At 35.8% G+C, this 24,887-nt stretch overlaps 1 protein-coding gene across 3 annotated transcripts in view; it reads left to right on the top strand.

Annotated features, from left to right (window-relative positions):
- Window positions 1-21,115, top strand: part of ANKIB1 (ankyrin repeat and IBR domain containing 1) — a 141,715-nt gene extending 120,600 nt beyond the window's left edge. For 2 of the 3 annotated variants that reach the window (XM_041728310.1, XM_041728311.1), the window contains exons 11-20: window positions 1,624-1,754; window positions 5,385-5,519; window positions 6,503-6,589; window positions 6,676-6,742; window positions 9,054-9,199; window positions 10,201-10,379; window positions 11,209-11,260; window positions 15,836-15,950; window positions 17,458-17,591; window positions 17,947-21,115. In XM_041728310.1, the coding sequence (XP_041584244.1) occupies window positions 1,624-1,754; window positions 5,385-5,519; window positions 6,503-6,589; window positions 6,676-6,742; window positions 9,054-9,199; window positions 10,201-10,379; window positions 11,209-11,260; window positions 15,836-15,950; window positions 17,458-17,591; window positions 17,947-18,690 (1,790 nt within the window). In that variant the 3' untranslated portion in view covers window positions 18,691-21,115. The remainder of the gene's footprint in view (window positions 1-1,623; window positions 1,755-5,384; window positions 5,520-6,502; window positions 6,590-6,675; window positions 6,743-9,053; window positions 9,200-10,200; window positions 10,380-11,208; window positions 11,261-15,835; window positions 15,951-17,457; window positions 17,592-17,946) is intronic. The other variant, XM_041728312.1, reaches the window with a different exon arrangement.
- The last annotated feature ends 3,772 nt before the right edge of the window (window positions 21,116-24,887 follow it).

Raw genomic sequence — 24,887 nt, forward strand, 5'->3', positions numbered from 1 at the left:
CCTTGTGATAAGACACCCACACCAGCACTGGTAGGCTCCATCAAAGGGCTGCTCGTAACCCTCAGCTAACTCTTCCAGTTCATATACTGAGCTACTTCCCAGGGTTCAGTCAGCTCAAACCTTTGTCTCCCTTACCTCTCCAGGGTTGGGTCACTTTTCCTTTTAAACTTCAAAACTCAAAGAGTCTGTTTCTCACCTGCTTTTAATCGTAGCACTAACTCCTTACTCCCATGTAATCAGAGCCTTGATTGGATGGGCCACTTTCAATGATTTCAAAGTAATTTTTGGACATCTCTTTCAGGAAAGAAAAGATAGAGCTTTCCCTGTGCACTTAGAGCTAGAAAACAAAACAAATTTGATTACTGACAAGGAGGGGAAAAGTTTTTTAATTGTGCCTCTGGAGCTATCTCTAGTCCCTGACTCTTTCCACTTGGGGTGCTGAGAAGGGTGTTGGTTATAGAATATAAAATGTAAGATTTAGAATCTTTTGAAACCATGGCATTCCTTAAGACTGCAGATCTCGAATCAAAGTAGTATAAATTGAGTTTAAGATGAAGAGTATAAAAAAAAAAGATGAAGAGTATAAGATTGGCATGGGGAAAGAGGGTGGGAAAATCTTGCCAGGTAGGGAGTGGCCAAATCATGAAGGACTTGGTATTTTTTGCTTAAAGAATTCAATTTTATCTTGCAGTCAGTGGGGAGCATCTAAAAGATTTCAAGGAGATATGTATTTTTAAAAAATCACTGTGTAGGCAGTATAGTGGAAGTTGAGGGCAGAAGGAACTAGGGAGATAGGTTGGCTTTTTAATTGTTTAGGCAGGAGGTGTAGAGGACCCTAGCTAAAGTAATAAGAAGTGGAAATGGAAGGGACACAGATAAGAGAAAGAGGTAGAAACCGTGGAATGCAGCAGGTGAGGGTAAAATGAGGGTATCCAAGATCGTGCTTTTCCTAGGTTGATTCTGAGTAGATAATCATATATATCATTTACTAGGACAGGGAATAAAGGGGCAGGTTTAGAGAAAATGGTAAGTTTAGTTTTAGATGTATCACATTGGATTCATTTTTAGTTTATCTGAAATAATCATGGGTAAAAACAATACTGATATTTCAATATGATTTTTGTGTTTTTTACTATGATGGAGAATATCTGGACATTATGTTTGCAATAATCATGGGTAAAAACGATACTGATATTTCAATAGGATTTTTGTGGTTTTTTACTATGGTGGAGAGTATCTGGTCATTATGTTTGCAATTGACCCATTTAAGAAAGTATTGTCTGAAATTACGATTCTTTCTATAATTTTCTTTGATCCAATAGTTATGTTAAACAGACAATAATATATTGTTTTTTGTAAACGTTAGTTCTTTTCTTCCCCAGTTTATTTGGATACAACTTTAGAGAAAAATATCTTTTAAATTAAATTTCCTAAATAGAACTTTTGGAATACAGCCCCTTATCCTATAATCATGCTATTCAGAATGAAGCAGTTTAAAAATAGTGAAGTAAATATATGGTTTAAAATTGAGAGACAATCTACAAAGAAAACTTGGGAGGGGGGTTTCCCTCTGAAGTTATACACTAAATCATGTGTTTTGTGTTTGTGCTTAATATCCCAAAGTTGTAGGAGTTAGTGAAGCTTATGAGGATGCTGCCAATTGTCTTTGGTTGTTAACTAACTCTAAGCCTTGTGCTAACTGTAAGTCTCCGATACAGAAGAATGAGGGATGCAATCACATGCAGTGTGCTAAGGTAAGAAGTTAAAGAGGATTTTGCATGCTTTGCAGTTAGAATCTTAATAGGACTGTTAGTCAAAAGAAGAAACAACCATAAAACTGTTACTGGGTTTCAGATGGATTCCAGGAGATTACATTCTATATTCTTTGTTGAATAATGTAAGTATTATTTCATACTACTACATTTTACACTCCTAATGAATGTTAAAAATAGATTCAGGATTCAGTGGTATTTTGCCTGAAGGTGAGAAATGCCTGAAACATTCCCTGCTAATCTCTCCTAGTGAAGATCCTAAAATCTTACCTGCTAAGAAACACCTCCCTCCCCACCCCTGCCCAGCGAGGATCCTAAGAGAGTTTTGTCTATATATAAATAAAATATGAAATGGTAAAGTGCTATTTAAAGGAGATATCTTACAAGGCTGGCTTTCAAGCACACAGCTTAGATTCAAGACCCAAGTCAGGCCCCAGGCAACTCCCCTAAATCCATATCTAAATCTTGTTGTCTATGTATATGTGGCTATATAATAAAAGTGCCCAAAGCAGTGGACAGACTTTAGGTCTCCTAATAAAATCATCAGTTAAATAAGTAATTCATTCATTACTGTATTGAAAATGCCAACAAAGATCTTGACCGAAACATAATTAATATAAATAATTACTTTTGGAAGGCTATCCTCCTGACTTAGTTGCATAGAAGGAAACTGCTATCTTTAAAACAAATATTCTGGAATTAGGTTAATAAGTATCTTATTAATACATGCCTACATTCATGAACATTTTTGTTTTAAAATTGTAATGATATTCCAGTTTTTTCTTTTTCACTGGAAGTTCCATGTATATAAAAAATAATTACTTAAAATTGAGAGAACAATGCAACTTTTAATTTGCAATGTGAAAGAAAACCAAATAGTTACAATTCCAATAACATATCAATATCTTCTAAGTATTACTTGATTTGTAATGTTAAAACTAAGATCATTATCATTATTACGTAAAAGAAAGCACTTACCAGATCATTTTTATAAGCCTATTATTATAAAGTTAACATGAATGGATTAGCTTAGTGAAGCAATAATAATGATTTCCTAAGAGGTAAGAAGAAAAATGTAGTACAGTGTTCTGAGCAAAATATCAGAGGTACTTATTAGTTCAGCTGATCATGCCAAAAATACTTCATTTGTGGTCTTATCCCCAACATTAATTATTAGGTTTTTCTTGGAAACTCTAATATAGACCAGATAGATGTGTAAAGAAATACAAGTTGACCATAAAAATCAGCTTTTGGGCTACTAATAAAGAAGCAAGGTCCAATTATCCAATTACCTTTATTTCCTTCAAAGCACCTGCCAGTAGTAAGCAGTTGATAAATATGTATTGAGTGAGTAAATATTTTCATGAATTCATCAGGCTGATGATTTAAGATAATTGTCTTAAACAGATTTTGCTGAAGCGTCTCTTGCATTTAAAAGAAACGTTTAGGGAGCTCAGTGGTTGAGCGTCTGCCTTTGGCTCAGGGTGCATGGTCCCTTGACAAGATTATAAAAATTAAGAGAAAATTATCGATCAATCTTCATAAGAACAGCAATGCATAAGTCCTAAATAAGATATAAGGGGGAGGAAAAAACCCACAGATCTTAGCAAATATAATCCAGCAGAACACATTAAAAGACTGATTGTCAGTTATATCTCAATTTTTTAAAAAAATGTTAATTTCAAGTAATTGGCATGTGTTTATTTCAGGAATACAAGAACGGTTCAGTTTTTAAAAAGCTATTGCTGTACCTCATCTTATTAGTAGATCCAAAGAGAAGAATCATATGTATGTTCTATAGTTGCTAAAAAGGCAGTTGACAAAAAAATTAACAACTATTCTTTATTCAGACACTCAAAGAAATAGTAATAGATGGACTCTTCCTTAGAATGATAAAAATAAATCTAGTTCAGTTCAAAAGTTAGCATATTTAGTGAGAAAACTAGAGGTGCTCTCACTAAAATCAAGAACAACAAGATAAGGGGGTGCCTGGGTGGCTCAGTCGGTTAAGTGTCTGCCTTGGCTCCGGTCATAACCCAGGGTCCTAGGATCAAGCCCCTGCTCAGTGGGGGAATTTGCTTCTCCCTCTCCCACTCCTTCTCCCCCTGCTCATGCACTCTCTTTCAAATAAATAAATAAAAATCTAAAAAAAAAAAAAAAAAACAAGATAAGGATACGCTCCATCACAAGTATTATTAACAATGGACTGGAGATACCAGTCAACATATTTAGACAATAGGAAGAAATTAAAGATGTAAAAATTAGAAATGAAGTGCTAATTTTTTTATTTTTTTATTTTTTTTTTGCAGATAGCATGATTATATACCTAGAAAACTGGTATTTTAAATGGATTTAAAAACTAACAACAAAATTCAGTTAATTAACAGAGTACAAAGTTAATATGCAGAAAGCAATACCCTTCATTTGTACCAAAAACATACAGACAGAATATGTACTGAAAGAGAAGATCTCATTTATCTGGAAAGAAACTAAAGAAATCTACAAAACTTATATGAAGAAAATTTAAGACTCCTATCTGTAGAACACAAAAGATGACAAAGAAAGATAAAGTCTTTGGATAGAAAGGTTCCAACAAAAATACCAGCAGGTTTTGTTTCTGCATCTAGATAAGTCAATTCAAAAGTTCACATGGAAAAACAAAGCAATAGCTAGGAAAACTCTGAAAAATAACTAGCCTTATCAAATAGTAAATCTATTGTAAAGGCTCAGTAATTAAAACACCATGGTGCTAGCACATGAATTTAGAGATTAATGAAACATAATAGAAAGCCCAAAATATTAGCTGAAATAATTGGGAATGTAGTGTATGATAAAGGAGGGTCTCCAGGAATGGAGAAACATGGACTGTTCAATAAATAGGATTGAGACAACTGGGCAGCTGTGTGGAAAAAAATAAAGTTGAATTCATACTGTGTATTATATATCCAGATAAATTCTGAACAGCTCAAACATATAAATATTTAAAAAACAAACATAAAAGTACAAGAAAACAGACTTCAAATGGGAAGATCCCTCTGACCCAAAATCCATAAGCATTAAAAAAAGGATGTATTTTCATACCATAATGCTCATATTTTTGGCATTATCTGCTTGGAGCAAAGTGCAGTTTCCTTAAAAATAAGAAACAGGTTTTATGTCAGTCTTTCTACTTAGAAACCTTTTAAATTATTCCTAGTTTCAAAACCAGTTTGTCAAAGTCATTAGAAAAACTGCTGAAGACTAATAAAGCCTTATACACCACAGTTGAAATTACCATGCACTTGAAAAACGAAACGTTGTCAGTATCTGCCTTAATTATTGGGGAAAAAATATCTTATTGATGTTTTTAAAGATTCCTTTATATTCATAATATTATGACTTACATTTTAATATATCCTTATAAGCAGTCATTGTAAACTACCCCCACATCTTTCCATAGCTCAGATAAGGTCTTCTCCAGAGGAAACATTAAAAAAGGCAGCATGTTTTTAAGATTTGTTCCTGGTCACACAGGCAGAATTGCTTGATCTCTACAAAGTAGTTGACTATAAATCAGAAAGTAATTTGCATGTTGACACAAGGCGATGTTTGCACATATGTTTTCTTTTGAAGTGCAAGTATGACTTTTGCTGGATTTGCCTAGAAGAATGGAAAAAGCATAGTTCTTCCACAGGAGGTTATTACAGATGTACTCGCTATGAAGTCATTCAGCATGTGGAGGAGCAGTCGAAGGAAATGACTGTGGAGGTAAAGAGAACTGTTGAAATCAAGGCCTCTGGCTAAGCCACTTAATACCCTTTGGAGTATTTTACATTTCTTCTTTCCCTTATCTTTGTTGTAATGAGGCATTAAATTGAATACACTTTATTTTTTTCCTTCTCCCCAGATTGAATACACTTTAGAGCAGCCTTTAAATAAAATAGGCCTATCAACTTGAGAGCTTTTTTTTTTAATTTTTCTCTTTTTTATTTTGTTAAAGATAAGAAAAGTCTTACATATCCCTGTCTCTGTAATGACTTTAAAACAATTTTAACATAATAACAATATGGTGTTAGGTTATAGCATTTAATAAGTCTCTTAGTCTGTTTGGCTGCCATAACAAAATACTGAGTAGCTTAAACAACAGAAAGGTATGTCTCACAGTTCTGGAGCCTAGGAAGTCCAAGACCAAGATTACTGCCAATTCAGTTTCTGGTGATGACTCTTCCTGGCTTACAGAGGGCTGGCTGTCTTTTTTGCTCCATCCTCACATAGAAGAGAGAGAGCTCTGGTATCTCTTCCTTTTTTTATAAGAGCAATAATTCTACCGGATTAGGGCCCCACCCTAATGACTTTATTTAACCTTTCTCACCTCACAGGCTCTGTTTTCAAAGCCAGTCATTCACATTGGGGGTTAAGGCTTCAACATGAATTTTGGGGAGATATAATTCAGTCCATAGTAATAAGCAATATAATAAAATATCAAAGATCTGATAAATGTAGGTCTTGAGAGGCATCTTTGCCTTACACTCTGGGATCATAGATTCAGTGGTTTATCACAAAGAATACAAATCCAAGACTTTGTTGTGGTAGCCTTAAAAATGTACTATTGTTTTTTTTTTTTTCTCAAAATAACCAAATTGTATACACAGCTTCCTATTACTAATAAAAATTTTAAATGACAAAATGTCCCTAATTGTAATAGCTAGTATTTTATTTATAAAAGTCATTTATGGACTTTTGTTTCCTAGGCTGAGAAAAAACACAAACGATTTCAGGAACTTGACAGATTTATGCACTATTACACAAGATTTAAAAACCATGAGCATAGCTATCAGGTATGTCCCAAATCATTTCAAATGCTCTGAAGTATACTGTTTTGAATAAATAAAATTATATAAATTACTTATTTCTATTCCTTTAGTTAGAACAACGCCTTCTTAAAACAGCCAAAGAAAAGATGGAGCAATTGAGTAGAGCTCTCAAAGAAAGTAAGTTATAAGTGGTATGTGTGATAATTAACATAAAATAGCCTTACATGCTTAAGTCACTTCATTGGTAGGAGGTTAAAACCCTTCGAGGAGCACATTATCTCCACCAGCTCATTCTGGTACTGCTTGGAGTTCTCTGAAGCCCAGAGTGCAGCTTAGCATTTGAGGCCTCTGTAATTAGATTTTCTACCCAGCTTACTTCATATGCTCCTCTTAATGCAGCCTGTACTTTTAGCAGATAAACACCTATCATGGTTTTGCTTACTGTGTGCCATTGCTGATGCTCTACAATGTCAGAAACAGTGGATGGACCCTAAAAGGCATTCTTGATCCCGTCAAAAGAGCAAGATTCACATGCCACCCAATTGTAGTGTGACTAAATTCCCAAAGATTCTTGAGAAAATTTAGCAGAGTGCCTAGTGGAATGAAAGTCAAATACAGTCTTGGGAGAAATCATCTAACTGGTAAATAATAGACATCAGAGTCCAAAAGCAAAGACATGAGATAGGGCTAACTTATGTATCCTAAAGTGGAAATTCAGAAAGAACATTCCTAAAATGGATTGAGTATTGGTTGCATCATTAAAATACAGTATCTTATAGTGACCAGAGTATGGGTTCTATGATGTTTGTTTTTTAAAAGTCACATTTTTAAAAGAATCATAGCTTATATATGAAAGGTTTTCAGGCAAAATATGCAATTGTATTTCCTCCAGTTTGTAAAAGTAAGACCCTTTTTATGAGGGTAATTCCCTAATTAAGATAGTAAGCATGAGGGATGCCTGAGTGGCTCAGTGGTTGAGCATCTGTCTTTGGCTCAGATCATGATCCCGGAGTCCTGGGATCAAGTCCTGTATCTGACTCCCCACAGAGAGCCTGCTTCTCCCTCTGCCTATGTTTCTGCCCCTCTCTCTGTGTCTCTCATGAATAAATAAATAAAATCTTTAAAAAAAAAAAGATAAGAAGCATGAATTAAACAAATTAGGAGAAAAAGTATCAGTAGCAGCTTTGTCTCCTTGTTCATTTTCAGTATTTAGACTTTAGGAATGATATAATTATATCACCATTATCAAACTCTTAACATACTGTCCATAGTAAAAATTAAAAGGAAAAAACCCTCACAAGTTCTACAGTTCTTCAACAGGGATTTTTGTCTTACATCACTGAGCTGTCCCTAATGCTTAGAACTGTACCTGACACATAATAAACATTCAATAAATATCTGTAAATGTGAATTACTGCTTCTTTTCTTGGAGGTTCAAGACAGCATAATGAGATGAAAAAGAATTAAATGTTGTAAGGATTAGAAAGGAAGAAACAAAATTTCACATACTTCTCATACATGTATGGGGGGGGTGCTGTTTGTTTTGTTTTCTTTTTCTTTTTTTACATCTACTTAGCTCAGATCCCTCTGCTAGGGTAGATATTTTGGGGTGGTCTATACATTTGTGTGTGTACATACACATGTAATTTCTTTCCACAAGCCTGGAGAATAATCTTATTTTCAAAAGTACTTATGAATCTAGATTCTACTCCTTAGTTTCCCTTTTTTGTAGTTAAGAAGAAAGTTAGAATGTTATAATGATACTTGGAGAAGGAAGTCTCAGATATTAAGGTAGTTTCTTCTCCCCTTTTCTCAGTCTTCTTCCCTTTCTTTCTCTCCCTGTTATATTTACTAGCATTAGTTATCCAGTTCCCCAGAATGTTGTATCTTTTTTCTAAAATGTTGTTTTTACAGAACAATAATCATAATTAGGTGTTTTTGTTTTGTTTTGTTTTTTAGCAGACAGCTAAGCAGGGTGTTTATTTTAATTCTTTTTTTTAAGTTTATTATTTTTTGTAATCTTTATACCCAGCATGGGGCTCAAAGTTATGACCTTAAGATCAAGAGTCATATACTTTTCTGACTGAGCCAGTCAGGCACCCCCATTTGTTTTAATTTTTAGTCAACAAAGTTTCACTAGAGATACCTGAAAAACATAATAAAGAAGAGATGATCTAAAGCTAGATTTGTTTAACAAACAAGTTGAGAACAGAATGCAGAATCAGTGTATGCATTCCTTCATGATTGCCATCAGTGCCCTTGGGCAACTGCAGTGTATACTTTATTTATAGATGCCTACGGGCCACACATGAGTGTTTTGTGTAGGTTTTTGGTCTAGTTCAAATAAGTATTACCATACAGTTACTTCAAGCAGTTTCTAAATAGAGAGCCTTTTTTGTTTGTTTGAGAAAACTCAGTTGTTTAATTAATTTATGACAGCATATTTGCAGAAGTTTTTTTTTTTCACTCTGCCTGATTTACTTTATAGCTGAAGGAGGCTGTCCAGATACTACTTTCATTGAAGATGCAGTTCATGTGCTCTTAAAAACTCGACGCATTCTCAAGTGTTCTTATCCATATGGATTTTTCTTAGAACCTAAAAGCACAAAGAAAGAAATTTTTGAACTCATGCAAGTAAGATATCTTTTTAAAATTAAATTTAAATGCAATTATTATAAAAAAACAGATTTTGTCCTTTTTCAACCACTTTAACTATGTTTTATCTTATTTGGGTGTGACTAGTAGAAAATTTTATTTTCATGTTTACAGTGATTTTTAAAGAAAGGAAAAGTTACTACTAATAAACTGAAATTTTTTTATAATTAAATTCACAGTAAATCTGAGTGAGTTCTGAGCTATGCAAACATTTCCTACCACATTTATTTATTTATCCTAAACTGGCTGATGTTGAAATCTAGCCTATTTCTGATTATGTAACTAGAAACTTTATCTTCAAAGATGAAACAAAACACATTACATACTAGATGGGAAAGTTACTGTGTTCCAGTTTATTTTAAAAGTACAAGTGAAAAAGTTAGAATATTTAAAAAAACAGAACACCAAAGCCAACTGATCACTATAGCTAACCAACTTCATTATACATTCTTTTTTATTTTTTAATACACCAAACTTTCTTCTCTTGCCACAATTTTCATGCCACTCCTTTGAACTGCCCTCTAGTAATCTATATCCCACATTTCTTTAAAAGGTGCTCAGTATTAATTTTTTCCATGAAACCTTTCAGACCTAAGCCTAGATCACAGAGATCTTGCCTTGCCTCAGATTCCTTCACCACTTCCATGTAGTTTTCACTACGTCATGTATTTGCATGTACAGTGCCTTGAAATCTACTCAGTTTTTTTCACATAGACAAATTATAAATTCCCTATAGAGATCTAGCATACTCACTATGTCTTTGTACCGACTACATTGTTATAAATGACTTTCAGATGAGTACTATTTTCCTGAAATGCACAAAATAGAAGTATATGTTAAATAAGTTATTTTATAATTTGGGTTAATTTCGGAATTCAAAAGAGTTAGATTTAACTGAGAAACCAAATAGATAATTAATTTGCTATTGACTAACTTATTCAGCCTATAATCCTTTTTTTCTCTCTCTCTTATTACCATAGACAGACCTAGAAATGGTCACTGAAGACCTTGCCCAAAAAGTCAATAGGCCTTACCTTCGTACACCCCGCCACAAGATCATCAAGGCAGCATGCCTCGTACAGCAGAAGAGACAAGAATTCCTGGCTTCTGTGGCTCGGGGAGTTGCCCCTGCAGACTCACCAGAAGCTCCAAGGCGCAGGTAAAAAGGATGTATGCTGTGGAAATCATCCAGCTCCAGCCAAACAAATGCCACCAGGTTTATTTTCTCTCTAACTGGTGCTCATATTCCTGGAAGTTATTTATACCTAAAAGAGAGCTAATAAAATCATGTTAATTTATTTTTGGTGATTTTTTTCCCCTGGTACTATTTCTATTTCTCTTATTTTTTGTTTGTCATTGTGTAGTTTCTTGGACTAAATTAAGCCAGGTAAAGTTCACACTTCAGTGAACTCATAATTCAGAGTATTCTAATGCATCACTTCAAATATGTAGTGATATGATAGTCCTAAATATCTTAGAATGTTGAATTTGGAAGCCTTGCCAACTTGTTAGGGTCTTATTTATATTTTTATGTAAGAGGTTATGAAGAAATTAGAAATGTGATATTAATAAAGTTATTTAAGTGATTCATATTCATCCATTAAAGAACAGTTGAGCTTTGGTTGTTTATTTCAGATACTTATACTGTTACTACCATTATAAATTGAAGCATATTTTCTTATTCATAATAATTATAGCCATTAGAATTTCTTTGACCCTATTTTTTATTACATAAACACTTATAAAAGTAGGAATCATCAAATACTGTTATAGTGATGATTTATATTTTTCCACTATTTTACATGAACATAAAGCAATTTAGAAGTTGAAAGGATTGAAGTATCATTTTCATTGTATTCAGTAGTTAATCTACTTCGGTTAAGCAAGGTCTAAGCAAAGGAATTAAAAGTAATGTTCAATGGGTGAGGGTCTGATTGTACTTTGTAATGCTGATAATAAATCAAATGGTATGTCTAATTTCTTTGTAGCTTTGCTGGTGGAACATGGGATTGGGAATATTTAGGATTCGCATCACCTGAGGTAATTGTTTTGCTGGGGGCAGGGGGTGTTTTGTTTTTTAATTATATTTTTCCATCAAGAAATCCTGCTTGCATTTCTACCCTTTTTCTATTCTAAATCCTACTGAGATTGTCAGCAGTGTTTTCTCTTTCTTATTATATAATAAAAATGCCTCAGCAGAGCCTACCTTTAGCTACTTGTGGTATTGGACTATCATCACATTATTAAATGCATCCCCCTTTTTATTTTTAATTACTGAGCAGTCAGAATTAAGGCAACTTATAGGATATATTTTAGAACATATTTTCAAATTGGTTAAGAGATACAAATTTTATGTATCAGAAATTTTTTGTGGTAATATTGTTCAGTCTGAATCTATGAAAAACCTGCGCAATCTGTTTTTTTAAAGTTATCAACAACCTGATTGAATTGATTTGTAATCAGTTTCTAAGGTGGAAACTTGACATTGATAATATTTATGCAGAAAGAAATGCTTTGCTTAGTTGCTATGTTTCTCTTTAAGATTTTCACCCTCTTCTGAATTTTTTGGTTGTTGTTACTGGTAGATTTTAAAATACAAAGTCTAAAATACCAACATTGCAAACAGCAATTACTACGAATAAAAATAAGATAGAGTGAAAATCTTAATCACATTGCTATTTTCTGAGATTTAAATTGCCACTGTCACTGTTGAGTCTGATTTTAAATGGTTTTAGCAGTTCACTCTACTTCTATCTCTCCTTCCTTATTCTTTAAAACAGTATATATATGATGTTTATATTATAATAACCTTTTAACTTAGTTCTTAGAAGAGAGCAGGACAAATAGTGAAACCTTTGTTTATTGTTTAGCCTATTGGTTTACCTACAACTAAAAGAGAATGAAATCAGTTATCCAGAAATGACTGTGGCTTATTTAAATCAGATACTTTCTGTTTTCAACTGCTGAGGATACTTGCAATCACCTTATGGCCTTTGTATTGGTAGATATATATCCAAGAAAATATTGACTTGAGAAAACAATCCATGCTTTGAGCTCTGATAAGGAAAATTTTAAATTCACTTAAATTGCAAAAATAATTTAATGTATTAGTGAAATTTCTATTGTAAAACAAATTGTGAACCTTCTCTTTACCTGATCCTATGCTTATTATTCTGTTATAATTACAGCTTTGAGGATAGTATGGAAAATATCCACCTAAAAAAAATGAATAAACAAGCGTCAATTATCAAAAAAAAAAAGAGTACTAAAGATTTCAGTACTTCAAGGTAGAAACACAGTTTAGCTTTATTTGAACCAAAATAAAACCTTTATCAGTGTACTCATAGTCATGTGTGTATCATCTTGCAGCTTCTAGCTCTGACAGTAACTTTAGGAATCCTAAATATTTGTCCTTGAACATTGAAGGCCTGCTAATGTGACTGACACAGATTCATTGTGTAAAAAAAAAAAAGGAAAGCTTGCCACCTCACATGTGAATATTTATAAATTATCGAGTTCTTGTTCTCCAGAGTTGAGAATTGTGAAAGTATAAGTAATTTTTCCTTCTGAAATTTATTTTTTATGTGTTAATAAGTTTTGTAAGAATTATTTAATTATTTTTACTTTTCTTTAAAGTCTTTGGTACATTGAAACACCAAGCTTTTATGTAAACCTTATTGCAAGTCTAAAGATTTACCATATAGGGGCAGCCCGGGTGGCTTGGTGGTTTAGCACCTGCCTTCAGCTTAGGGTGTGATCCTGGAGATCAAGTCCCACATCAGGCTCCCTGCATGGAGCCTGCTTCTCCCTCTGCCTGTGTTTCTGCCTCTGTCTGTGTGTGTGTGTGTGTGTGTGTGTGTGTGTGTGTGTCTCATGAATAAATAAATAAAATCTTTAAAAAAAAAAAAAAAAGATTTACCATATAGTGTAAAACTAAAATTCTGCATGCCTGTGACTAACAAGTAACTGCCAAAATAATATCTTGAAAAATTAGCTCTGTGCCTTCATATATACTCTGAAAAAAAAATGTTACCAAATTCTAATAGACTTCTGGTTAAATTTATATTTTTTCAGGAAAGTTAATTCCATCTTATTCTTTTTTTAATTAAATTGAATGGCTCAGTGACAATCATAAGTATTTTGTACCACTTTAAAGGCAGTGGAGCCCAGAGGAAAGAGCATAGTGTTAAAGTCTGAGGGATCCTGAATTCAAGCTCTAGCTTGATAACTATTAGATTTTAGACTATGTTCTTCCTTAAATTTCTCTTTAAAATGTGGGTGGCTGCTGCTTGCCTTTGGCCCAGGGCGCGATCCTGGAGACCCAGGATCGAATCCCACATCAGGCTCCCGGTGCATGGAGCCTGCTTCTCCCTCCGCCTGTGTCTCTGCCTCTCTCTCTCTCTCTCTCTGTTACTATCATAAATAAATAATAAAAAAAAATAAAATAAAATAAAATAAAATGTGGGTGGCACTATCTACTTCGTGGAAATTTGGAAGAATTAAAGCTTCCCTTTAAGCTATTGATGAATTTGGTGCTCAACAAAATGCTTCTGGCAGCTTTTTCGCCAATAAATCTCAAAATTTCTCAATCTTCTCTGTAACCTTAACACTTGAATCATTTGGAGTGTCCCAAGCCTTTTTCATATGCTTTGTTTAGAATATAGGAATTCTGGGGCACCTGGGTAGTGTAGTCAGGTGGCTGTCCCACTCTTGGTGTCAGCTCAGGTCATCATCTCAGGGTTATGGGATTAAACCCCGCATGTGGCTCTGTACTCAGCATGGAGTCTGCTTAAGATTTTCTCTCCTTCTTCCATTGCCCTTCCCCACCATGCTTGTGCGTGCTTTCTCTCTCTCTCTCTCTCTCTCAAATATTTTTTTAAAATCTAGGAATTCTTAGAAATTTTCAGCTAAGTTTAATTTTATGGGATCAATTTTTTAAGTCTATTGCATTGTGAGAGAATGCCATTCAGTTTTCTGTCAGAATAATTATAAATAAATCAAGTTTCTTTTATTGTTGTTTTTAAGCCAAATTTTAATTTTCTTAAGTTGGGAATGTGTATACTGTATGGTTAGTAATAATAGTTCATTTAATTCAGAATAACTTTTTTGTGCCATCATTAAGTTTACAAAGTAAACAAATTCTCCTTAAATATAAACCTTGAGGGGTACCTGGGTGACTCAGTTGGTTAAGCCTCTGACTCTTGGTTTCCACGCAGGTCATGATCTTGGGGTCATGAGATCAAGCCCCATATCAGGCTCTATGCTCAGCACAGTCAGTTTGAGATTCTCTCTCCCTCTCCTCTGCCCCTCCCCTGCTCACATGCTCTCTCTCTCTAAAAAACTAAAACCTTTAAGTAAATAAACACTAAACTGAAATAAAGTTTTTCATTCCATCTTTGTCTAAGAAATGTGGCGGTCCTTAGTGGTCCAGTGAGCCATGATGATACATAATAGTCATCCAGTTAGGGATCATGGGCCTCCAGAAAAAGAGGAAATCATACCCCAGCTCAGCAGGAAAGTTTAAAGAACCTAAATAATATCTCCAAGAACCTGTAGTATCTTTCTTGTTTTCTAACCTAGTAGGATGTCTCCCACTTCTTAGTAGAGACCACTGCTTGTTCACATAAATGGAGTTTAAATAAATTTAACTTGAATGGTATGATGTGAAAATTTTATTCGTGAGGTAAAACCTCTCTTCATTGAGTGGTACTTTCACAATATAAGCGTATTGAATATCCTAGGAAAACCAGGATGATCATAAACCTGAGTATCTTAGCATTTACTACTCAAAGGTTTTATAATGGCTCTCAAAAATAACCTATTTATGCTGATGTCATGCACACTAACTGGCCTCTTTTCTGGTCTCTTCTGTCACTAAAACCCCGAAAAGTATGTTTCTACCAAAATAATAGCAGAGAGCCAAAGGTTCTGCCTCTGCCCTAATCTGTGATCTTCCCATATAGTAAATAGAAAACACATCCCCCTGCCCATGTTATAGATAACCCCACATATTAGCTAATATAAGAAGGAAGCCAAAAAAAAAAAAAAAAAAGAAGGAAGCCAAGTAACATTGTATTTTAAAGCTGACATCACATTTTTCTTTTAATTTAATCATTTAACTTGTGAGTATGGTATGTAGTTATCCCAAGGAATATAAGATCTAATAGTCTAACAGTGTATGTTCTTCATTTTTTTTCTTTCCACTGCACATATCACAGTCACTTTTAAAAACAAAACCTCCAAGAACCTAACTTATATTACTAAAGACCATAACTTGTATTAGTAAAATCATTATGGTATTAGTTATAACAGTATGTAACAAGACCCAGGCACATGAAATAAGGCTCAGTTATGACCTAGCATTGGAGCTTGCAAGTATTTGCTCTTTATCCAGGCAACTGAAATGACTGTTTAAAATTTTTCTTTTTCCATTTTACCTTATCTGTTTCCTTGGCATGGCAAAACCTGAAATTTCTTTTGTTAAAGCCAAGTGATTTTATAATATGTCTATAAAATCACACATTTTTCCCTGGGGGAAAAAAGTGTATTCTTTGTTTTATTTGCATAAAAACAATTGCATGCTCTCCTGTATTTTATAACCTTTGGTTTATGCAGGAATATGCTGAATTTCAGTATCGGAGAAGGCACAGACAGCAGCGCCGTCGAGGAGATGTGCACAGTCTGCTTGGTAATCCTCCAGACCCTGATGAGCCGAGCGAAAGCACTTTAGGTAAGCTGTGGAGTTGGTTACATTATAGTCTCTTCTTTCTCTTGAACTTATTCTTAAAACTGGCTAATCTAAATGTTGGTGAAATAGGGATGCCTGGGTGGCTTAGCGGTTGGGCGTCTGCCTTCGGCTCAGGGCATGATCCTGGAGTTCCGAGATCAGGTCCCACACTGGGCTCTCTGCATGGAGCCTGCTTCTCCCTCTTCCGGTGTCTCTGCCTCTCTATCTCTCTGTGTCTCATTAATAAATAAATAAAATCTTTAAAAAAAATGTTGGTGAAATAGTTTGTAGTGTAGATACTATCAATATGCAGATGCCTCACATGTCACAGAACACAGGAAACCAGAGAGATGAAGAACATAGGCTGTGGAGTCAGCCATACCTGGATTTGTGTCGCCATCTTTGCTGTGGATCAGTGTGAAACTTTAGTCAAGTTCACATAACCTCTTCAAGCTTCAGTCTCCTCATTCCAAAGAAGCATTTGTAACAGAGCCACTTTGTGGGCTCTCTGTGAACATTAAGTGAAAGAATGAGTGTAAAACCCTTAAGCACTAGTAGCACATAGTGAGCACTCAACAAAGTGTAGCTCTTGATCACTGTTACTATGTTCATAGAATATTTTTCTCCTAGCCTCCATTCTTCTCTAGACATTCTTTAAAAGAGAAAATTCCTGGTATTAGAGATAAATTATTTTATCAACTTTTAAATGTTAAACTGTTAATGGAAAATCTTTAAACTATGTCAGCAGATCATCTTTAATAAATTGGGATCAAAGAGCCTAAATATTTGTTCCTCAGGCTATTGTAATTCCAAAATTCTTTAGTTTTGAAAACTCTGAAAATGAATATACCTTTATTTGTTACTGCTTAAGGAAAATAGAAGGAATGGGCGGTAGCACTTGCATTTATGAATAGAACCATATTTAGTGCAAGCAAGAACATAAAGAACAATCGTGGGGGATCCCTGGGTGGCTCAGTGGTTTAGCACCTGCCTTTGGCTCAGGGCGCAATCCTGGAGTCCCGGGATGGAGTCCCGCGTCGGGCTCCCGGCATGGAGCCTGCTTCTCCCTCTGCCTATGTCTCTGCCTCTCTCTCTCTCTATGTCTATCATGAACAAATAAATAAACCTTTAAAAAAAAAAAAAAAAAAAAAGAACAATCGTGTGTTTGAAGTAGTGGTATTAGATATCTTTTTTTTTTTTTTTAAATTAAGGCAAGCAAGTTAGAGCCCCCTTTTGGAGCTCAGTAAGGCTCCAGAACTCATGACCCTGAGATCAAGACCTGAGCTGAGATCAAGAATCAGACGCCTAACTGACTCAACCACCTAGGCACCGCAGTATTAAATATATTTTGATGAGACAAATATGGAGGAGAAATCTCTGAAAGATTATGTAAACACAGGTTTTCAATAGCACTGAAAGAGAAATTGGCACCATGCCAATTTAAAAAATAAAAAGATGGGTGAAATGTTGTATGACTGAATTGTCTCAGGTTCCACTTGCTTTAAAACAGACATCCCAGATGGTGGCAGTGGCCGCAGGCCTGGTGCCTCAGTAGTGAGCTCCGCATCTATGAGCGTACTGCACAGCTCGTCCCTGCGTGACTACACCCCTGCCAGTCGCTCTGAAAACCAGGACTCTCTTCAGGTCGGCTTCCTGGGCAGCCTCATTGCCCTTGTTGATGTTCCTTCCTTGTTTTCCCTAGCTTCCTGTTTTTTTTACTTTTATTGCTTTCCTTTTTAACCTTTTCATTCTAAAATCTTTGTTTCAAAGATGTACCAGCAAAGATTCCTAAATTTCAGAGTTCTCTTGAGGAATTTTTTTTTCTTTTTATCATAAGCAAGGAGAAAATAAAGTAAGATTTGAGTGGATAAAATAATAATTCTGCATAAATAGAGATAATATTTATGATCTTTGGCAAAAGCATAGTTGGTAAACCTCATTGAGTTAAATCATTTTTCCTTTTAAAATTTTAAAGCTCTTTTACTTTCTGTCACCCCAGGCTCTGAGTTCCTTGGATGAAGATGATCCCAATATACTTCTTGCAATACAGTTATCACTGCAAGAATCCGGGCTGGCCATTGATGAGGAGAATAGAGACTTCCTCAGTAATGAGGCATCCTTAGGAGCAATAGGCACCTCTTTACCTTCCAGGCTAGACTCGGTCCCCAGGAACACAGATAGTCCTCGGGCCGCATTGAGCAGCTCTGAGCTGTTGGAACTTGGTGACAGCCTCATGAGATTAGGAGCAGAAAGTGACCCATTTTCAACTGACACTCTGAATTCACACCCTCTCAGTGAGGGAAGAAGTGAATTCTATCCCTCATCCAGTGACCCTGACTCAGCTGGCCAGGATGCCAACATCAATGACAATCTTCTTGGCAATATCATGGCTTGGTTTCATGACATGAACCCTCAGAGTATTGCCCTGATTCCTCCAGCAGCTACAGAAACCAGTGCAGATTCCCAGCTCCCCTGTGTCAAAGATGAGTTAGAAGGGACAAGGGATGTGGAGCTGGTGCCACCGGAAGAAGATTCAGTGTTTGAAGATGCTGTGGTCAATGAAGGTAGAGGAACCCAAATAGAAGAAGAAAATCCTTTGGAAGAAAATACCCTGGCTGGGGAGGCAGCATCTCCAGCTAGCAGTAGTGGTAATGAGGCAGCCAACAAAGGAGATGGTTCAGATGTTTCAAGTCAGACACCTCAAACCTCAAGTGACTGGCTTGAACAAGTACATTTAGTGTGAACTGCACCCCTCTGGGCTCTAAATGAATCACAGGTACAGATGGTGTTCTAGTGGAGTATGCTTTATAGAGACTTGATCCACTCAATTCCAACTCGATTATAAACCACTGACATTAGGATTAAATACAAAGGAGTTCCCTTGAATGGTAGCTTCATTTCTGATTTTAACCTTTCAGGGAATTTCTTTTATATTTAATGGGATAGCTTTTCCCCTTTTTGCTGACAAAAAAAGAAGAGTAAGAGAAACACAAACGGAATAAGTAGGCCAGATTCCACACTCTGAGAAAATGCAGTCCTCTGTTTAGCCTAAAGTTGGCAATACTTGAACGAAGTTTAAATTAAAGGCTTACTCCCTAATCCTTGGGTGGTTTTTCCTCTTTTAAAGAAAAGCATTTTCTTCATTTAAGAAGTTATTTTGGACAGAGCTAATACCATTTCATCCCTCTGTCTATGCTCTTCCATCACTTTCTTCCTTCCTTTCTGTCTGAGCGGTATGAATTGAAGTATCCACGGCTTCTCCTCAGTGCTACATCTACCACAGTGGAGTTTTCATATTTACATGAATCAAAGATTCCTTGTCATGTCTATTACAGTCCACTTGTGCCAAACTGACTCATGCGCTGACTAACAAGGCGTGTAGGCGTGCAGTGTCCTAGAGGGCTCCAGAGGAGTCTCAGCCTTCTCTGGAGTTAAAGGTGCCACTTGGTAGCAGTGATATTCCAGAATTTAATGGGGTTTTGTTGCCATGGAGACTGCATTTAAATAAAATGTAGCCTGTAGCTTAAGTTAACTAAACCTAATGCTGCTGTTAAAAACAGTTTATTTTAATATTAAAATACAGTTGATTAGCAACAGCGGTGCTGTATTTTAAGAGACACTTTATTGGAAGTGCAATCATAGTTCTTTGTTTTCACAATTTTACAGTGCATTCTAATTACTAATGGGTGCAATTACTTTTAATGGTAAGTGTTTTATAAAATAGAAAAAAAAGTGGAGTTTTCATGAGTTATAGTAAATCCCACAATTATTAAAAAATTCAATAAAACATCCTGCGCAACATGTTACCGTGCCTTTGCCTAACTAAATGGATAGTTGCCAGTTAAATAAGTGAGTAATTCAAATTTCAGTGTCTCTTCTGAAGTAACTATGCTATAAATTGCAAAGACCTCCATAAAACCACCCATGGCCTTGCCTTTACAGTAAATATAACAACTAAATGTTCAATCAGTTTGTTTGCCTAAATAGCAAATGCTGACATGTGTTTGTTCTATTGCACAATACTCATTTGCTGTGTGATTACTGTTTAGTGTTGAAAAAATCAACTTCCTAGTTATCAGTGTCTTACTGTGAAGAAAATACTGGTCTTAGTTGTAATTAAGATACAATGGTACAGTGTGTAATTAAAACTAGAGTAAACTGTTGGAATGGCTGTTTTACTTACATATTATTGAAACTAGCATAAGATAAAATAGATATGCAACACTCCATTTAATGTTTTGCCAGATTCTTATCAGAAATCTACAGATACCAAAATTTCAGTACTGAGTGTGTACAGGCAAGTCCTGGGCTAGGCAAAAGGTTATATTAATATTGATATCCACGTGAGTTGTGATTACGGTTTTTGATTTTTTTTCTCCAAAACCTGCTTTTGAAATTCTTGTCCTTTGAATTCATATGGCTAGGACATTCTGTTAGAGTATTTAACATTCCCCCCAGGTTCCCTTAGAATAAACTTTGTGAATTGCTCCTATGTCGTGGATATCAAAGGTCCACATTAGCTTTTATTTCCCCAATTTATCAGAAACATCCCTATTAATCCCCATTAAATTAGTTGGGGAAAATCCTAACTTTGTCTACAGTGTATTACTGTATAATTAAACTGAAACAGTCCATTAAAGGATTTTTTTTACAAGTTTATTTTGGATTAAAAAATATTGACATCAATCAGTTTTTAGACCAAGTTGTAATTTTTCAATAGAGAGTCTTTGTATCCCATTGAGGCGTCTTGCAAAGCTGCAATAAGGTGAGAAAGCGTGCTTTGTGTGAAGACAGTGTATGGGATGGGTCCTGGCTCCTTGCACCTTGTGCAGTACCCTTTGTTTCTGTGCCGTTATCTCCTGAGCATGAAAAATGATCATTATTCAATTTGTATTTCCTTGGTACATATTTTAAAAACAACACAGTCATTGACTTTACAATTCAGAAATAAAGTTTGGCAAAGCCTATTTTGTAAACAAGTTAATTTTATAATGTAAAAAAAAAAAAATTACTCTAACCTTGACTTGTTATTTGCACTTTCATAGTCTATACTTGATACATTCCCACTTTATATACAGTAGGATTCTACAAACGTGTAGATGTTTGGCCAAATGAATGCTGTTAATAATATGTAAAATTCTTTGATTAAACATTTATTACTTAAACTACTTCACTTTTGTCTCATTACATTATAGACTTTGTTTTAACCAAGTCAGGAAGCTGATTTTCTTCAGATTAAATTCCCTCTGATATAATGGGATTAATTTGGTTCTTATATGTAATTGATTAGTGCCTAATATTTTTTACACTAGCCCACTTCCTATTTTATCCCCCAAAGATAAACTCCAAAACACTGCATGACAATGCTCTAAAACACTGTGACTTCAGTGCTCCTTTTATTTTCCTCAGTCTAGCTTTCAGGAGAAAAGTGTTATGATTTTTTCTTGAAATTCCCAGTAGAAACACACAGAAAAAGATAGAATTTCAAGGTATCTTGTGAAGTCACTTAAGACAGGAAAAAGTTTTGATGCCATATGAATAGAAACACCACCATTTTATTATACTGTCCCTTCTGAGTCACCAAAACAGCCCTTTGCATCTGAGCTTCAGGTTTCGTGGGGTCTGCCAGTGATAACCACTTAGTCATGTCATTGTATTTATGCTTTTTCATTGTGTGGATCTGAAGCTTAACCACTAATGTCCATCTGCTGAATTATTCAAATGTTATTTATTGCAGCCGCTGATCTCATTTTTGTTCTTTTAGTCCTCAAATAATTGTTGTTTACCTGTCATGAATTAAAACCTGAGACTTACTGAAGTTTGCTTGTAATTTTAAAACAGTTATAATTAGTGTATCTCTGAAGAGTAAAATCTTGGAATCTAAATAACCAATTTGGGGAGTTTTTTTAAGGCTGAAATAAAAACTCCAGAGGAAAAAAATTATCATGTGCTCTGCACTGGAACTGAGTTGTATCATCTCAGCCTTGGACCATCAACATAATCCCTGGGCCTTCTCCTTAGTAAGTATGTTACTGCCTTGTCTGTCATCACCCTTTCACCGCAATAGGAGATTTTGTTCTAGAAAAATAGAAGTGGCTCTTTCTAGACTATTAAGTGACTGTCCTTATCTTAGGAACTGGCAATAGTCGTAGGTCTTAAAGAAAGATGGACCAGAAAAGTTTCCTTTAGCCCTCTCTTCCACCTAGGACTGACAGGTGGCTGACAAACTAAGTGACCGGCAAACTTTAAGAGGGCTTATCGTTCTTGGTCTTTGAAACTATGGTTTGAAGATACTCTAGATTAGGCTGTATATCATTCTGTAGCCAGATCTTGCACAAAGGCCTCGCCTGGACAAGGCATTAATTTACAGAGAGCATGAGAGATACATGAAAGAACAAACAAAACACATTACAGGAAAGGCTAATTGTCAGACAGGACAGCCCAGTTCTCTTGCACCTCTTCTGCCCCTACACACTTTGCTGGGTCTTGATTGACAGTTTGCCTGGGTATTTCTCAGGATCTATGTAGTTAGCGCCCTTGAGGATAGGGAGTAGGTATGCTGTAAAAACAGCGGATTGGTCCCCCCACAGTGTTTCTCAGCTGCATGTTTAACATCTGTCCAGGCCCATTGCATTACCCCTGTGGAATTAGAGACAAGGGGAACCCCCACAAACATGCTGATGTTCATTCTGCAGGCTGTGTCACGAATGCTAAATGAAATCCTTGGCCTCTAACCCAAGAGTCTTAGTCATGTGTCTTCTGTCAGCATCCTTGGTACACTGACAGGCCAACTCACTGGTTCTTAATGATAGGGTAAAATCAAATCCCAGACCTGACAGTTTTGGCGATGGGGATGGAATGCAGCCAGAGACATGATTTTTTGGAAGAGGAACCACGGGCCAGATTTGGGAATCTAAGACTCCGTGGAATCTCTGGTTCATGCATGCTCTCCCTCAAGTGATAGATGAGGGGTGAGGGGGAGAGGAAGGGTTCCCCCATCCTACATATTACTGAACAGAAGTTGAGCTAATGTTTACAGGCTTAGCCACAAAAGCTAGGATTCAAACAAGCTGCCCAAATGGTGCCTTGATGGTTGGTGACTCCTGCAGGCAGGCAGAGGAATATTTTCACGACAAGGAATCAGCAATTCCTGTGACTACCTGAAAGGCAGATAGAGCTGCTGAATCAAGGAGTCCCCAAACATAAATGGTATCCACAACAAGAACCTTGCTTTTTGATCGAGAGCTTTGGGTGGACCAAAAACTTTGGAATTTGATTTGGTTGGACTGCAAGCAGTCGTGACACTGTTCAAATGCAGAAGTGTACACAGAGCAGGTGGCCCAGAAGGAGAAAGAGAAAGCTGTCCTTTGGTTAAGGAACTCAGGCCATTTCCCAGCACAACATTGCCACCTACCTGATGCAGCCACCAAGTACACTCATTTTGGAGGAATTCCACTCTTGACCGGCTCCTAGGCTCTTGTTGAAACTGAAAGCCTGACCCATGGAGGCCTTATGACTCATTGGTGTGACATCTCCAATTTGGAGCGAGTCAGCTGTACTTAGAAAATTAACATGGGCCCAGCTGGCCTTGCAAGTCAAACAGAAATGATGTTAGAAGAGGTATATTTGAGAGTGCAGTTAGCCTGACTATGGCAGTATCTCAATTTTACATGAAAAAAAAAATTAGGGCAGCCTGGGTGGCTCAGCGGTTTAGCGCCACCTTCGGCCCAGGTCCTGGAGACCTGGGATCGAGTCCCACTCTGCCTGTGTCTCTGCCTCTGTGTGTGTGTGTGTGTGTGTGTGTGTGTGTGTGTGGTGAATAAATAAAATCTTTTTTTAGTAATTATCCCTTCAGGAGATATTTTGAGTCCAACTTCACTATCTGAAGCAGCCACTGGCTTAGTGGAGGTCTCAGTTCACAGAATGCCTGCACTTGGTTCAGTTGCTTGGCAGCAATTTCTACCAAGTCCCAGCAAATTTTTCTTGTAAGCTATAGATAACGCAATTTTAAAATGTATATGGAAAGGCAAAGGAACTAAAATAGCTAAAAACTGTTTTGAAAAAAAATAGAATGGGAGGAATCATTCTCAATTTCAAGACTACAGTAGTCAAGTCTATGATACTGGTGGAAGGACAGACATGTAGACCCACAGAAGATGGAGAATAAAAACCAGCCCCACACAAATATTATCAACTGATTTTGACAAAGGTACAAAACAATAGAGGAAGGATAATTTTTTCAACAAATGATACTGGAACAATTGGTTTCAAAACAGGCAAAAATAGGAACCTCTACTTAAACCTCACATTTTACATAAAATTTAAAATGTATCATAAATTTAAATGCAAATATAAAACTTTCAGGAAAAGAAAACCATAAGTAGAAAATCTTCATGATCCAGATAAGCAAAGAATTCTTCCACTTGATACCAAAAGCATGAACCTTAAAAAAAAAGAAAAGAAAAGAAAAACTGATAAACTGGACTTCAACAAAATTTAGCACTGTGCAAAAGACCCTTGTGAAGGTGAAAAACTACAGACTGAGAGGAGATTTGCAAACCAATTATCTAAAATATATAAAGAAACCTCAAAACTCAACCATAAAAGACAATCCAATATAAGATGGACAAAAGACATGAGACATTTTGCTCAAGAAGATCATGGCTAACAAATGAGCATGTGAAAAGTTCAACATCACTATCCACCAGGAAATGCAAATTAGAATCACAATAAGACACACAACATGCCTATAAAACTGGCTAAAATAAACAGCATCAATACCAAATGCTGGCAAACATGTAGAGAAACTGGATCACTTGAGTACTGCTAGTGGGATTGTAAGGTGGCACAACCACCCTGGAAAATAGGTAGTTTCTTTAAAAGCCAAACATCCACTTACCATATGACTCAGCACTTGCACTCCTGGAGGGAAAACAAAAA

The sequence above is a fragment of the Vulpes lagopus genome, chromosome 13 (assembly GCF_018345385.1).
Source record: "Vulpes lagopus strain Blue_001 chromosome 13, ASM1834538v1, whole genome shotgun sequence".
NCBI classification, from domain to species: domain Eukaryota; kingdom Metazoa; phylum Chordata; class Mammalia; order Carnivora; family Canidae; genus Vulpes; species Vulpes lagopus.